The sequence below is a fragment of the Dermacentor variabilis genome, chromosome 6 (assembly GCF_050947875.1).
Source record: "Dermacentor variabilis isolate Ectoservices chromosome 6, ASM5094787v1, whole genome shotgun sequence".
NCBI lineage: Eukaryota > Metazoa > Arthropoda > Arachnida > Ixodida > Ixodidae > Dermacentor > Dermacentor variabilis.
The window spans coordinates 150,823,264-150,839,441 of record NC_134573.1 but is presented as its reverse complement, the minus strand read 5'-3'; the positions used below and the strand labels follow the sequence as shown (position 1 = coordinate 150,839,441).

The 16,178-nt window shown below is 47.2% G+C and overlaps 1 protein-coding gene across 1 annotated transcript in view; it reads right to left on the bottom strand.

Moving 5' to 3' along the window:
• Positions 1–5,175: 5,175 nt before the first annotated feature.
• LOC142585479 (SEC14-like protein 2) overlaps positions 5,176–16,178 on the bottom strand; it is a 61,263-nt gene continuing 50,260 nt past the window's right edge. Inside the window, exons 9-12 of the mRNA XM_075696267.1 lie at positions 16,091–16,171; positions 13,022–13,108; positions 8,610–9,035; positions 5,176–5,992 (exon numbers count right to left, since the gene is read on the bottom strand). Of these exons, the coding sequence (XP_075552382.1) occupies positions 5,898–5,992; positions 8,610–9,035; positions 13,022–13,108; positions 16,091–16,171 (689 nt within the window). The 3' untranslated portion in view covers positions 5,176–5,897. The remainder of the gene's footprint in view (positions 5,993–8,609; positions 9,036–13,021; positions 13,109–16,090; positions 16,172–16,178) is intronic.

Genomic DNA, 16,178 nt, shown 5'->3' with positions numbered 1-16,178 from the left:
TAAAATAGCCTATTTACTCGTCACGTGAGCATCGTGAGACGGTGCGCTCGCTTTATAGCGGCGCCGGGTAGACCACGAAGTGCTGTCCCCAAGCACTGCTTTATCTGCTCTTCGGACTCTTCCAACGAGTGACGGGAATCGGCTAGCCCTCGGAAAGATAAGATTGCGCTGTCATGACCAATCTTCCATTTTGCTGAACCGCAAATCATCAGGGTCACACCGAGTGTCAATCATCGTGACTGATGTTGGTAAGTGACGCGCCGCCTGCCCAAGTTCATCGAGGGATTAGCTTTTTTTTTTCTCTAGTTCGTCCAATCTGTTGTGTATGGCACCCATCTCCGCGTCAGTGCTCTTCTGGTACTTGTTCATCGCTTTCACATCGGAACGATATCAGCCTTACAGTATGCGGATTGCGCGAAACGCGTTTGTAAGCCTTTAATGATAAGGAATATAGCGTTCATGTGTTCTGAAGGCCTGGTTAAGCCCACTGCAGGGCAAAGGCCGCTCCCATACTTCTCCAACTACCCCGGTCATGTACAAATTGTGGCCATGTCGTCCCTGCAAACTTCTTAATCTCATCCGTCCACCTAACTTTCTGCCGCTCCCTGCAGCGCTTCCATTCCCTTGGAATCCAGTCCGTAACCCTTAATGACCATCGGTTATCTTCCCTCCTCATTACATGTCCTGCACATGCCCCCCCCCCTACCCCCATTTCTTTTTCTTGATTTCAACTAAGATGCCATTAACTCGCGTTTGTTCCCTCACCCAATCTGCTATTTTCTTATCCCTTAACGTTACACCCACCATTCTTCTTTCCATAGCTCGTTGCGTCGTCCTCAATTTAAGTAGAACCCTTTTCGTAAGCCTCCAGCTTTCTGCCCCGTACGTGTGTACTGGTAAGACACAGCTGTTATACACTTTTCTCTTGAGGAATAATGAGGGTTCTGAAGGATTCTCACTTAAAGTATCAATTTTGGTGAGGGACTTGGAGCGCGTGTCAGGCCCCGGTTCCCCTGGACATAGCCACTGCGAAGAAGCAAGCATGTCTCTGAAAAACGATCGCAGACAATATAAAAAGAGCACTTGTGGGCATGAAAGCACAGACAATGGTTGCTGCTTTTCCTAGAAAACGCGCAATACTTACTGATCAATATTTATGAGACATAACTCCCTCGTAAACGAACTGGACACTGGAAATATCAAATTCGGGGAGTTCTCTGACAGTGCCATAACGACGTTTGGATCCCTTCATGGGAAGTAGAAAGAGCAGGTATACGCAGTCTCGCGCATCAGAAATTCAATTCTTAGTGACGCTGAGCAGCCCAGTTCAATTAAGGCACAGCCAACAATCACTGCCTACTACGCGTAGATTTATTTTCTAGAAATGGGTTCATTGCTCGTTTTTTTTTCCTTCACTCTACGGAGGTAACATATATATACGAAGATAACAAACCCATATATAACGAACGCATCACAAGAATTAGCTTATTATAGGCAAGTTCCTATGTATTGAATGGCTGATATATCAACTATTTTCAGCTCATAAGTCAGTTGGCTATAATCGGTTTTGGCGGTGCCTATTGCCATCATTGTACCTGAACCTTTTGCCATCGCTATCCTAACGTACAGAACGCAGCCAAGACCGGCGTTCATCTCGGACCTGCATCTTTGGGATATTGGATAACAGTGAGAAGAATAACGGTGCCCTGTTGTCATTGATGAGGTTGTCGAGGTCGCTCGTGAAAATGGAGAGCAGCCACTAGCGAAAGGCATCGGGCGCTTGCCTTGAGAGCAGCCCGGCACGCCAGTGTTTCGGCGGCTACAGGGTTCGGAGTTCGGAGGCTGAGCACGAGGTTGCGGGTTCGATTCGTGGCCGGTGGCCGCCGAGGAATGTAGAAAGCTTTTGTATACGAACACCCAGTGGACGTTAAACAACCGCAGGTGGTGAAAACTAATACGGAGTTTCTTAGCTCCCGTTTTGCTTTTGAGGCGGTGAATTTTATGCGCCGTCGGATCAACTTGTAGTGACCGTCCGTCACTTCGTTGTCCCCGCCGTGGGGGTCATTGCCCCTTGCTCCGGAAATCCAGTTTGCCTCACCGTGTAGGTCATTGCCCCCTGTTCGAACCGAAGAAGCTGCCCGACTGGGGCGAAACCACTGTCACTCGGCAAACCTGCTTTTACTTTCGAATAAAGCCATTCCGCTCACCGTTCTCAAGCTGTCAAAACGTGTTTTCCTTGCTTCCACTAAAGCGAGCTCCCAACAATTTCAATGAAAATCGCTTGACGTTTGGAGGCGACTGCCGCTAATTGTCAAGCGCGAACGCGTCTATAGGCGGGCGCTGATAACACTCGGATGTTATTGTATTCCTCTTCCTCTGTTTGCTGTCGTCTTGTACTTCTTTGTCTTTCCCTGCTTTTCTTCGTTTCAGTTTTCTCGACGCTCCGTTGCGTCCGTTAAAATGCCATTTGTACCTCTTTCGCCTTCTTTCCTTTAGCGGGGAAAACAATACATTAACCTTTCGTCTGAAGGACGAATTTCCACAGAGGTCAAGTGAAACGGCATAATAGAGGAAGCAGCGCACTTTGCACTTGCTGGCTCAACAGCGGGTTTCGTTTTTTTTTTTTTTTTCGTTCGTCGGCACGCTTTAGATCCTGTGTAAACACGCAGGAGGAAGGAAAGCCACGCATGAAACGACCACAGCACTGAAAAATTCGGAATAGAACTAGGCTGGACTCTGATTATTGCCTAGAATTTACACCCGACGCCTTCGGTGTATATACACGCCTGTGTTGAGCGAAAACTGGTGGAGCTCTTGTCCTCGTTAAGCGATGGGCTTCGATTTCGTCATCTTCGCGCTTTTCGCTCACCGACGCTTTTGCATAATTAACGATCGTAAATTGTTACAGGTTATAATGGGTCACTGACATTAAATCGAAGTCGCGGCTTCGATCGCTGGCGATGACTGCTTATCGCAGTGATGATGGCTGTCTTTTTGCGTGAAACTTCCGACACGAGCCCAAAGCTCACCAGCGCCTGCGTCTGGCCAAGACTCCGTGCGCTCTTTTGTCGTCTGCCGATCGTCACGAACTGCACGCGCAGTTGAGCAAGCGCCTTCCTCCCCGTATGCACGACGACCCTGTCGACGCTGTACGCCGGCGTCGCCACCTCGGCTTTCCTTGGCGCCCGAGATTGGTTTCCGGGAAAGCGATCTCAGTAATTGTGTCTCCAGGGCTGCTTTGTAGTCTTGAAGACACTATTACTGAAAGACAACTTTACTATTACTGAAACAACTCGAACGACGGTATGATTACCGTATCACCGTATGATTACCGATGATGGAATGAGGGAGACGGAATGATGATGACGGCACGGCGACGCCGGCGTGATGACGACGGAATGACATTGCAGGGACGGCGAGAGAATGAAGACGCTGGGTCGATGCCGAAAGCATGGCAGTGAACGCTGTCTTTAATTCGTCAGCATTCTCAGGGTATTTCACGCTTTTCAAGGGTTATCTATGTTTGCATGTATGTAGGTTTGTTTCTAACTGTTTTGCCGCATACCTTGTGGGTCACTGGGTAGTCCTTGGAGGGGATAGCGCATCGGGCTGCTGTGCCGAGGGAACAGCAGCCCAACTTGGTTCCCTGAATATGTGAGAATATGCGCATACGTTCCACTCTTCGAAGAATATCATGCCGATATGGTCACTCTAGATAGAGGACTGGGTAGGTATCGCTGTTCGAAGGAACTTTTTTAAGCCAACTTGGAGCCGTGGGTCGGTGTCATTCGGTCTTTGCTGGTCTTCGATGAACCTCTTTGATGCCAACTTGCTTCACTGGGTATGTGCCAGTGTGCGTGCGCTGGCTCTTCCATGAACGTCTTTGACGCCAACTTGGGTAAATACGTATGTGCCCCTGGCAGCGTGCCGTTCTACAATGACGAAAAAGATACCTTAAATTTATCCGACGCTGAACGGAATCGAACCAAGGTCGCAAGGATTCCTCAAGGATAGCGACCAGGTGCATTAGCAGGCTGCCTCACAAATGCAGTAGGCATACGTGCCGCTTTTCAACGAACCTTTCGCCAACTTGGGTCACAGAGTATGTGCCACTTAGCGTGCGGCAACCGAGGGAACAATTCTGAGCGTTCGCCGGCACCGACGCGCCGCGCTTCTCCTTTCAGAGGCGGCGCGCGCACTCCTCGGCAATGCTACTAGATGGCGCAGCGTGTCCAGAAAGAAGAGCGAGAGAGGAACCTCGCTGCCGCATGACGCGTTTCTCAGCGTTCGGTTGCAGAAGATAGCGCCAACCTTTCCCTTCTTCATCGAACCATTTCTGTCCCTCTCTCAGCGTTCGCATGCACGGCGCGCCATGCATTTTTCGGAGGTCACGCGCAGGCTTCGTGGCGGTGACTCTAGATGGCGCCGAGTGCTCTTAGGGACGCGCGAAATAGGAGTCCCGCTACTGCACACGCCTCATACATAACTCGTTTCGACGGTGGCAATACGTTGTGTCGCAATATTGATTCAATGCAACGCATTACCGTCGACATTCATCGTGAGATGGGTTCTGCCACAATTTTATGTGTAAGAGCTCACGTCTGTGCTTACATACATTACCCGTCATCCCTGGCCATCTCGGTTCCCACTAGATCCGCTGCCGACTTCCATTATGTGTACCGGACAATCATTCCAGACAGCAACTTTATATATATATATATATATATATATATATATATATATATATATATATATAAGGGAAACACTTTACAATAATTTGCGAAACAAAACATTTATTGGTTGACCATCAGGACGAGAAGTAGCGCATAGTACCGTACTTTAGGTGTGGCTCGTTTTCCGCGCGCGGGCATCGTCTGCCAATGTCGCAGGAAAAATGCACTGAAAGAAATGCCGCCAGCCTTTCCATTCCATGGAATACTGTCAAGATACCGCATTCACTGCCTCGAAAACAAGCGGGCGCGTGCAATTGGAGAGTGCGCCTAATCAGTTCAGCGGAAGCCTGCAAAGTGGAGCAAGTTTGACGTAAATTTTTCATGAACCGAAACTCGTCAGGTTTATATATATATATATATATATATATATATATATATATATATATATATATATATATATATATATATATATATATATATATATATATATATATATATATATATATATATATATATATATATATATAGTTTCGGAATACTTGCGAGTGGATGACAATACTTCAATTTCAATTGAAGAGTATGTAAGGAGAATAATTATATCCTTCTATTTCCCGGGAAATATATTGTGTATAACGGTGCACTGTTCTATTACAGATGGATTTCATGCGCTTGTCGTGCTATCGTTACATCTTCAGTTCGACAGTTCGACAGTTCGACAGTTCGACAGTTCAACAGCGACATATGCAAATTCCGTCAGTGCGCTTTTGCCGGTGTTTGCGTGGTTTAGGTGGTTTCGTAATCGTGCTGGGTCGTGCTTTGTGCGGCTCACGGCGATAGTTGCGAAGCGGCAACGTTTGCGTTTGTTAGCGGCACCTTCAGTTTTTGACTTGAGTCAAGAGGCAAGCAGGGACAGCAACTTAATTATTGTAGTGCTGAAAACTTCCTCTGCTGACGGAGGACTGTCTCGCAAGCGACGACCACGATGTGTACAATTGTTTGCCATAAATGATGCTTTTCCACGCAAGCGCATGAAAACTGAACGTCGATGTGTTGATAAAGGAGGCCACAGGTGTATGCTCGCAACGAAATTCATAACCAAGTCAGGAAAAGCTCGTGTACACATCGCGTTTGCACTGCTATGCCTGCGCGATCTCAGTGGGAGACTATATGCCCTCTCAGGATATTCGTACGGAACTGTTTTTTTTTTTCCCTGCGTCCGCCGCATCAGCTGGCAGGTGGTGGGGGCGGCACGATCTGGATCTCGTACGCCACCTCCTTGCTGCTCATCCAGCTAAAAGAATTGTCGAACTGCAGCACATCTGCAAAGAAAAGGAACGAGCCAATTGAACATCAACTTTCTAGGAATACGATAAAAAACGAAACATAAGGAATCTCTAACCAGAGTGTACACAATAAGCTGTATCGCGGCTGCACCTAAGCCTACTCAGGTTTGTAACCACTTCATATTGGCCAAGAGTTTAGATATAAGTTAGTTTCATCACGAAGAATGAATGCTTCTGAGAAAAGATTAAGGAGTAATCATCAGAGTTGACGAAACGCAAACATCGCAAAAATTCAAAGCACATTTAACCTCCAGGCTTTCTTCCCCCTCTCAGCACTGAAACAAGTGTTTCTGCTATTGACAGGGTTAATCGTTCTTCAGTGTAACCAGCCTGGTGGTGGTGGTGGTGGTGGTGGTGGTGGTGATGATGATGATGATTATGATGATGATACTGATGATGCCAGCTACAAACCCGGCTCAAAGCGCATGCTGATAAAGCCTGCCATCCATCCACAGGGTGCCGAAGAAGCATCGAGACACCACTTACACGAATTATCGTTCAACCCCGTAATGAGAAAATCTGCAATAAATTTGGCAGTTTCGCGCGAAGGGCGAAGCACTCACAGCGTACGGTTTAGCGTTGCGCTTCGATTTCTTGCACGGTGTTCTACTTATAGAGGGTTTCATAATGTAAGCGGTCTTGTCACTGTAGACTTCGCATGGGTACAACTCAGCTTGCCGACGGCATACGTTATTGAAAGTGCCCTTCCTGAATTAAAATTAAATTAAATCATGAGGTTTTACTTGCCAAAACCACAATATGATCATGAGGCACGCCGTAGTGGTAGACCCCGGAATAACTTGTACCACCTGGGGTTCTTTAGCGTGCACCTGAATCTAAGTAAAGAAATTAATGCTTTAGCGGTGTCACAGTACGAACCCTGCCGACAGATGAAGTCACACGCGCAACGGCTTCGAAACTTTCGACAGACTGCACCTTCCGCTCCCTGGTTAGGTGGGCGGATGAGATTAAGAAGTTTGCAGGGACAACATGGCCACAATTAGTACATGACCGGGGTGGTTGGAGAAGTATGGGAGAGGCCTTTGCCCTGCAGTGGGCATAACCAGGATGATGATGATGATGATGATGATGATGATGATGATGATGATGATGATGATGATGATGATGATGATGATGACCTTCCGCTCAGAAAAAAAAAACACGACAAATTATGTCAGGCCCTGACGTTGCATGCCCACTGTCGCGCGACGTAAAAAGCAAATCCTCCTACCTTCCTGTGCCGAGCAATCCGCTCCCAAAACAAGCGCTCTTTTCCCTTCACATTATTGTTATTCCTTGTTTTTTTTTTACTTTTATACATAAAGCTGCCACCGACTGGCCCTACGGATATCTGCTGTTTATCATTTCACCCTGCGCACAAGAAAAGCATATCAAGTTGCGGTTATCCCACGGAGTCACGTGAGCCATCCTCCAAATACACGTATGACCAGACTGCGAGACCTGCGCCAAGCATTCAGAAGGCAGCTTTCGTGAGCATGCACAGCGAGCCACTTGCCGGTATACTGCAACAGCGAACGATGTGAAACAGTTCCTACGGTCGGGAAAGCCTCGGGAACCAGGCTTCAAGAACAGGGAGGGCACTCACCCACCGTGATTGCGTTGTGGCTTTGGTGTCCGGCTGCTAAGCACGAGATCGCGGGATCAAAGCCCGGCCACGGCGGCCGCATTTCGATGGGGGTGAAATGCAAGAACACCCGTGTATTTAGATTTATATGCACGTTAAAGAACCCCACGTGGTCCAAATTTCCGGAGTCCCCCACTACGGCGTGCCTCATAATCAGATCGTGGTTTCGGAACGTAAAAGCCCATGATTTAATTTATTTTAATTTAGGCAGTGCACTTTCAATTACGTATGCCGTCAGCAAGCTGAGTTACACCCACGAGAAGCCTACACTGACAAGACCGCTTACACCTTCCAGCCTGTGAGCAGTTCTCGGCCATCTGGGCATTTGATCTGGTCGGCCAATATAAATAGTCATTATAAAATTACAGAAAACTTGCCTTGAGACACTACCACGACCCTTCCTACATACACTCTTTAAAGAAATGGGCATGAGTGGTTGCCTCTTTAGATGTGGGTGGGGACTCCAATTTTGAAGGAAAGAAATTGCTATGTAACTGACATGTGTTACTTCAATCGCCATCCTTCCTTCCTTTAACAATTTACAGATGGGGAGAAGCCGGCGACGGATTGTGCTTGTTGTCATCACTTCCAACACATACTAAATCAAATCAAACCCATCCTCAAAGTGACCCGCCGTGGTTGCTCAGTGGCTATGGTGTTGGGCTGCTGAGCACGAGGTCGCGGGATCGAATCCCGGCCACGGCGGCCGCATTTCGATGGGGGCGAAATGCGAAAACACCCGTGTACTTAGATTTAGGTGCACGTTAAAGAACCCCAGGTGGTCGAAATTTCCGGAGTCCTCCACTACGGCGTGCCTCATAATCAGAAAGTGGTTTTGGTACGTAAAACCCCATCATTTTTTTTAAAGTCAGAGAGGGCGCTCTGTAGTTAAACATAACTCCGGCTTTTGTGCACCTGTCACTTCCCTGCAAGGACAGGATCACTCACACGTCCCGGGTTTTGTGCAGACGTGCGATCCGTGCTCGGGCACCAGGCTGCAGGAGGGCACCCGGTGGAGCTCGAGCAGCTGCTCCTCCGCGCCTCCTCCGCCACCTGCCGGTGGCTGGAAGCGAACGCCGAAGGCCAATTCTCCCTTCGCCGTCTGGAATGTCCACCGGATCCGGCAGCCGGCCTGGTCCACGGCAACGGGCATCTCGTGGCGACCGCGCCGATCGACGCAGAACTGCTGCACGCCTTCGCGGCCCCAGAGCCGCTTGGAGGCGAGCTCGTCGCGGTACTCGTCCGGCACCTCGCCGCCGGGACACACCAGGTGCGGGCAGCGCGGGTCACCGTCCGGTCCCTTCAGGGTGCCTCCCCATTGGGCCGGCAGCTTGGTCACGTCCATGCACTCGGCTATGGCCGCCTTCCAGCCGTCTGCAAGCGCGGCCGATACGCGGCAGCCACGGGCTCGTCAAAAACACCTGCTAGAATGCACAAACGGCGTAAACTGAAATGCGAACCGGAAATGAGTGATCACGACGCCCGTTACGCGTTATTACGCGGAAGTGCGACGTATAATCGCTCTGTGCGTGGCCCGTTTTTAAGCATGGAGTTGTCCGGATAGGTGCTGTCCAAACCGACGTCCCAGTGGTAGCGCCCTCTGGATAAGCATGGTGAAGGTCGTGAAGGTTATGCTTTTGTTGGCTGCGTGTGGTGGAAGCGATTTCGGGAGCCGGGAACATGTCGTAGACGTTCGGTTTTGGACACCAACTATTGTACGTTTGGAGTGTCTGAATTAAGCCACAGTTACAAATGCTTGTGAATCGAGAAACGTAGCAACGCAATGAAGTACTTTCGTAATTGTTCGCATTTGAATTTATGCTGGCAGCACAACCGCGTGCAATGCACATTACCTTCGATTGTTTTCAGAATTACCTCGAAAACGATTAGGTGGGATACTCATCCCGTATTGAAGGTAAGATGCCTGTGGAAATGTATGAAAGCTGTTTTTGAGCATTTTCCTGCCGCCAGTTTTCCTGAAAATTGACGCAAGTTGTTCTTGAACCATTGTGATCACAGGCAACGAAGAACACACATGAATTGTATTTCGTATATACCGCGAGATAACATGAATATTTATGATAAGGAATCAACATGACAAGCCAGCACACGGTGTTGCAATTTCATCTCCGTCTTTAAACAAATGAAGGTGGTTCCTACAAGAGAAAAAAATTAACGAGGAGACGGTCACTTTCTCCTCATGCAGCGAAGCCACCAAAGCGTTACCACTTGCAATTACCACTTGCGTTACCACTTGCGATGGCTCCAGGGCTGCACATGTTTTTTTGTTTTTTTTCTGTTGACCACGGAGGTCGGCGATTCTATTCCAGGTCACGATAGCCGAAATCTGATGCAAGTGGAATTCAGAAAACTCTTATATGCGGATTTTTAGTGCACGTTATTAAGAATTTCACGTGGCCGTAGTTAACCTAGAACATTTCGCCGTATGGTCTGTCATAGCGAAAGTTCCGCTTTAGTAATCTAAAGCCCATTATTCATTCAATTAACCAGCATGCGCGTCGAATGCTCGTTCGGAAGAGAGGCATGGGACGCATGTGAGAGGGAGATAGAGTGTAGGATTGGGAAAGGCAGAGAGATTAACCAGAATAGCGTTCGCTCTGCTTTTCTGTAGTATAAAATGGCGAAATCGCGTACATAATTTGAGACAGAGAAATCGAAGAGCTGATGGGCCGAAAAGAGTATGCCCCAACAAGTTCATTTTCACTGAACGCATAATTGAATTTGAATCGAGTGAGGTGTTGCGCTTTGCCTCCCGCATACTGGAATATACTTCGTCCTGCAAATCCTTAAATTTAGGATAATCCTCATTGCACTTTTCACTCGCGCTTTGTCAAGAATTGCAGTACGACTCCGATAAAAAAGAATTTGTTCCTCGCTACGCTGCACTCATTCCTTCGAACTCGTCCCATAACGGTTTCATGCGCCGTTCTACTCTGGTTAATCCTAAAAGCACGCAAGACTATCACTTTTGCATTAGTCTCAGCGCACAATTGATTGATTGATTGATTGATTGATTGATTGATTGATTGATTGATTGATTGATTGATTGATTGATTGATTGATTGATTGATTGATTGATTGATTGATTGATTGCCAGTCCACTTTGTTGAAAATTGAAAGTTAAGAATTCAAGAGCAGGCTTCAGGAAAAATTAACAGGTGAGGGGTATCAGACTAAACAGGAAACGTAGTACAAGCTTCGTAGGAAATGCGACTGGAGGCACGCCGAAAAGTTGAAATTTCGTTTCCTCCACATTTACAGCATGCTATGGATGTTGACAACCGCCGCGACATCCTTGCGGAAATTGCGCCCGTGAGGATGCCTAATAAAAAAAAAGAAAGCTTTCTGCGTTAAGGAAGAATCGAGTGAGCCAGGGTGTATGAGAACTTAGGCATCCTTTCCGTTTACCAGCAGCTTGAGCAGCTGAAAAAGAAAAATAATGAATTTCATAGAGCTACTGCTGCATTGTCGAGTGCCTCCCTCTAACGACAGTGTTCTATGTCTAAGCGTCGTCGATTCTGGCCTTCGAGATTTCTAACGGATTTGCGACGCATTGCCCACGCCGTGCCGATGGCATCTGAGGCCATGTGTTGGTGCAGCTTTTGTAGCTAGCGTAACAGCATGCAGTCGTCGGGAGGTGGCGTCAAGAAGTGAACGAAGGAAAGCAGCACTGACGTTCTGACGTGTGTATGTAGCTTCTAAATAACCCTAGTGTCAAAAAAAAAAAAAGGAGAGGAGGGGGAATATGGAACAAACGCACAATTGGTGAAAAGAACAGAATTCCGGAAAGGACAGGTGCATCGCTTGTACCTGCGCTTTTTCGTAGCCCGTGTTTCGTGCGTGTAGTTTCGGTATGCGTTAACCACAGTCGTCATGAACCTCCACTTTGCCGCTGTTATACAAGTTCACCTAAGACTGTACCTGTGGTTACTCCGCTACATACGTAGCGACATTTCTACGGCAGATTTCTGGGCTGCTTCACAAAACGAGAATATGTTTTAAACTGGCTTTGCAAAGTCTATGGCAGCATACATGCATTCTAAAACCTGTAATCACCTAATTCGAATTAAGCGTTTCGTCCACTTCGCTTTCGTATAAGCCAATGGTTAATGTTTTACAATGGTTAACGTTAATGTTTTACGAAAAAAATGTTTCTAATGGTTTTCGCGAATTATTTACCTCGTTACAAGTGCACCCAGTCTGCTTGGTTGAACACATCGTCTATATCATCACTCGTCTCTTTTTTTGTGACGTATTTTATGGAAAGGAGGAAGTGCCCAATTGTGTTACACGAGGCCCACTAAAAGTGCTGCCCCCCAAAAAAGAAAAAAAAGAATAGAAGTGAAAGGGGAAGGGAGGGTGGAGGGGTATAACCAGGCGTGCCTCCCTTTGGCTACTCCACATGAGGTGAAAGAGGTTACGGTAATAGAAAGAGAGAAGGGTGATGGAGCAGTACGAGGTACCGCGTGCAGACCGGCGCAAAGCAATATCCACGAAAGTAAAAGCAAAAAATAATAAAGTAAAATATGGATGTCGTCGCTGGTTCACTGCAGTGGACGTTTGCAAAGCTCGGTGGACGCAAAAGGCACAAGTGCAGAAGCCTGTAAAAAAAAAAAAAAGTTGACTCGTTGCATTTTTGCTTGCTTAGGGGGTATGAACCATTCCTGATGATGATAAGTTTTGTTCATGGACGAACACGAAAAATTGGAGGACGCTTAAACTTCGCCTTAAGGAGTGGAACGCGACAGCATTCAAGGATCCCTGACTGCTTCTCAGGCATCCCGGCAACTGCAACTTCTCTAACCCTAATGTTCGCCGGGAAACGCTGGCGGCGAACTATATGCACGAAGGTGAGCTTTCTGGTAGAAACGCGACCCCTCGCGTGGGCCGATACTGGAGGTAGTACACAACCGCGCCACGAAAGCTACATGATTTTCATATTTCTGTTATTGTTTCGCCGTTTTAATGTTTAAGTCTGAGAGGATCGAACATAAAGGACATACGCTGTCGGTGTTTTGTTTCATGACATTTGTTTTTGGAATGTCCATTCTCAAAATTTTGAGGAATAACTTTGTCATGAATGCTAGACAAAGCATGAACAACTTCAGAGATAGAATGGCGTGACAATATGACCCGCATATACCGCATGTCATATAGCAAGGCGCGGCATATACATATATATACCTAAACACATACGGCAATTTTCGCTCACGGACAACTCCGCCGATGCCGACACCGGCCTTTCTTCGACACGGGGCCCTTAACGTTATCGCGTTATAACGCCGACCACCGAGAGGCTTTTGCTGTAAAAACTGAGAATTTTTCTCTTATTTCTTTACCTTTGCCGTAGATGCCAACTTTGTTCACCGTCCTCTGCGTCAAAAGCGGCCGCATCATTTTCCACAGGACAGGGAAGAAACTGGGCACTGCGATGAGAGGCATGTGTAAATCATGTAATTAAACTAGGAGCCACCACAGCTCTCCAATCACACGAGTGCCGAAACTCGCCACAGGTCACGTATTTCAGAACCCGGACAGAGTTATTGGCGATAACGTTGGGAGTATGCTGACTGTCGCGTCGCCTATGGGCAAGAAAAGTTTTTAAGAATGTCGCTTTTCGAGTAGAACGACAAAGTGAGATCTCGGCGGGCACGCACTTTAAGCAAAGCCAAAGAAACTGTGTTTTCAACCATCACTTTATTTTTATTATTGGAAGCGTCCTTTAGCAGGTGATGAGTGACGATGGGCTTTATCTTGTCTCTCACTTGTGACACGTCAGTCAAACAACCTTGCCCCTTCTTGTTCGAAGTCTCTAACGGAGTTTAGGGATTATTATGACTGATCAAATGTGGGGGATCGCACACACGAACGAAAAAAATTACCCACCCATTCAAAAGCTTCATGGAAATCCCAGTATAGATTGCGCAATAATTTTCGCACGAGTGGTGCTCGTTTTTCACTGCGCAATTTAATGTGCGGCACTTTACTGTCACTTTCGCGATGCTGTTCAACTAATGAAAAATCTACTTACGGGTGAAATCATCGCTGCAGGCGAGGATTCACGAAGTTAATTTTTCATTGTGACACAAGGACAAGTTCGTCCTGAGCAAATTCCAGGTTTAAAAGTACGTGTAAATACTTTATTTTTATTTCTATCTATCTATCTATCTATCTATCTATCTATCTATCTATCTATCTATCTATCTATCTATCTATCTATCTATCTATCTATCTATCTATCTATCTATCTATCTATCTATCTATCTATCTATCTATCTATCTATCTATCTATCTATCTATCTATCTATCTATCTATCTATCTATCTATCTATCTATCTATCTATCTATCTATCTATCTATCTATCTATCTATCTATCTATCTATCTATCTATCTATCTATCTATTTTAGCACAGAACAATGCAATCCTTGAAACTATGCTCACACATATGCGATTCGAGTTTTCTTACGGAACTTCCAGCTTGAGAGAGCGCCTTACTCTTCGGAAAAAGGTTTCCGACGCGATTTTTTTACCCTCGTATCGGGATTTTTCGCCGCTTCCTTACCCATGACGCCGTAATCGAGGTGCCCTCCATCGAGTGAGGCAGTTACCACGGCTTTCATCTTGCGATAACCTCCTCCTCTTCCTTCAACACTTAAGAAACTTAGCCGCTAGGCGACTAAGATCTGCAAGAAAGCCTACCTCTCAATGGCAGGAGGCGCGAGCTTCTGATTAGGCGAGGGCGCTAGACGGTGCAACAAAGCAGAACGGGGCCGAAATACGCAACGTGACCCAAGTAGAGTAAGAAAATTCATCTCTGGACTTTACGCCTAATAGTCCAATTCAGTAGAGCGTTTCGCGTCCACGTAGCCGTCCCGCACCAACTCATGCATGCAACGGCCCGCGCCAATCGGCCCCTCGGCGAAGGTCATCACAATACCGTTTGAGCGTTCGGTATAGACCACGTATAGACCGAAGGGCGGCCCATTGCCGCGATGCGCATGCGCTGAGACTCCGACGCGTACGCAGCTGGTCTCGCGCGTCAATGCATCACCCGTCGCGGTATGCTAAAAGGCCTTATCCTAAGAGCGCGGATACGGCGCTGCAACGCATCGTCAGTTTACGTTTGCAATAGTAATATTGTTATTTTCAAAGTGGGACAAAGTTACTTCACGTATTTTATTTGCAAAAATGTGATCGTAGAGTAGACTCCACGTAAACGCAAACCGCAAGGTACCGCAATTTGGGTCCGTTTAAGCCGAAGCATCGTTTAAACAAAGCACACAGTTTTACTCGTATACGACTGTTTAATAGCGCGAACCCATGCTGGTGTCACTGAAAAGAAACCGTAGCATCAGGTAAATCTAGCATCTCGCGGCATTTCTAGCTCTAATCATTTATGCGCCCGCTTAACCTGGCCGCAAGGTCGAGATCTGCTAGCATGTATAGACCCGATTTGTATTTGTCGTTCTTGTTCCTTGAATGGGCTTCCCATTTCTTGTGATGGTCATGGGGGGGAGGGGGGGGGCTAGTGGCCAGTTGTTGCCCCGAGGCGACAAATCCTGTTCTTTGGTGAAAGATGCTACCAGCGCAAAATCAAACAGTACAGAAAAACAAGACACTGACACCACAAACGATGCTGCTATGTCAGTGTCAGTGATTTTGCGCTGCTAACATGTTTCACCAATTTGGCAGCCAACCAGCTTGTCTAACGACCTTAGCTAAAATCCTGTTAATGGGGGAGTGTCTTTCCTAGCTCAATGACCCGTACCGGTGCGGCTGCATACACTTGGTATAGTGATCGGACGCCATCTCTGCGCCGTAAAAAATGTAGCAGGGCTTGAATGAAGCATTGAACGAACATCCTCGAGTACACTCACGTGACGCTTTCTCGCATCTCAGCGTCACCTGCCTTTGTAGGCTCGAAAGGTCACGTGAGGTCGTCATTCGCGTTGTATGACTCGAGTGCAATGAGCGACCGCATTTGAATGCGCAGCGCTGCCCGCCGTAAGTAAATACGTAGTAGAACAACTGGGGCCGACCGACCATCGCACTTCATCTTATGTTTTGAGCTTGTGCATATTGCGCGCTGAGTCAGGGTCACCAGGTTGCCGTATAGTTTACGTTTAGCCGAGGGTCCCGTGACAGTCTCGGCGTACTGTCCGGGTGTCATTGGTTCACTTATCAGAGTTACAGCAAGGCTTCAACTGAGACAAATGACACCGTCACAGCCGCCTTGTTTTGAAGTCCCCGTCCCGTTGACTTAATATTTGTTATACTCTGCGAGCGCTTCCCTTACCTGAGCCCACGTAGCGGGTTGTTGTGACTGTAACTGAACTATGTACAGCGTATAGCTAAGCATAGTCGCGCTGGGCTGTGAACCATCGCCAACAGTTTTCGCACGCTCACCGTTGATGACGAACGCCTTCTCAAGGGACTCCGGAAAGTTTGTCTCGTACATCTTGAGCAACTCCGTCAGAAGGTTGAGCACTACGCA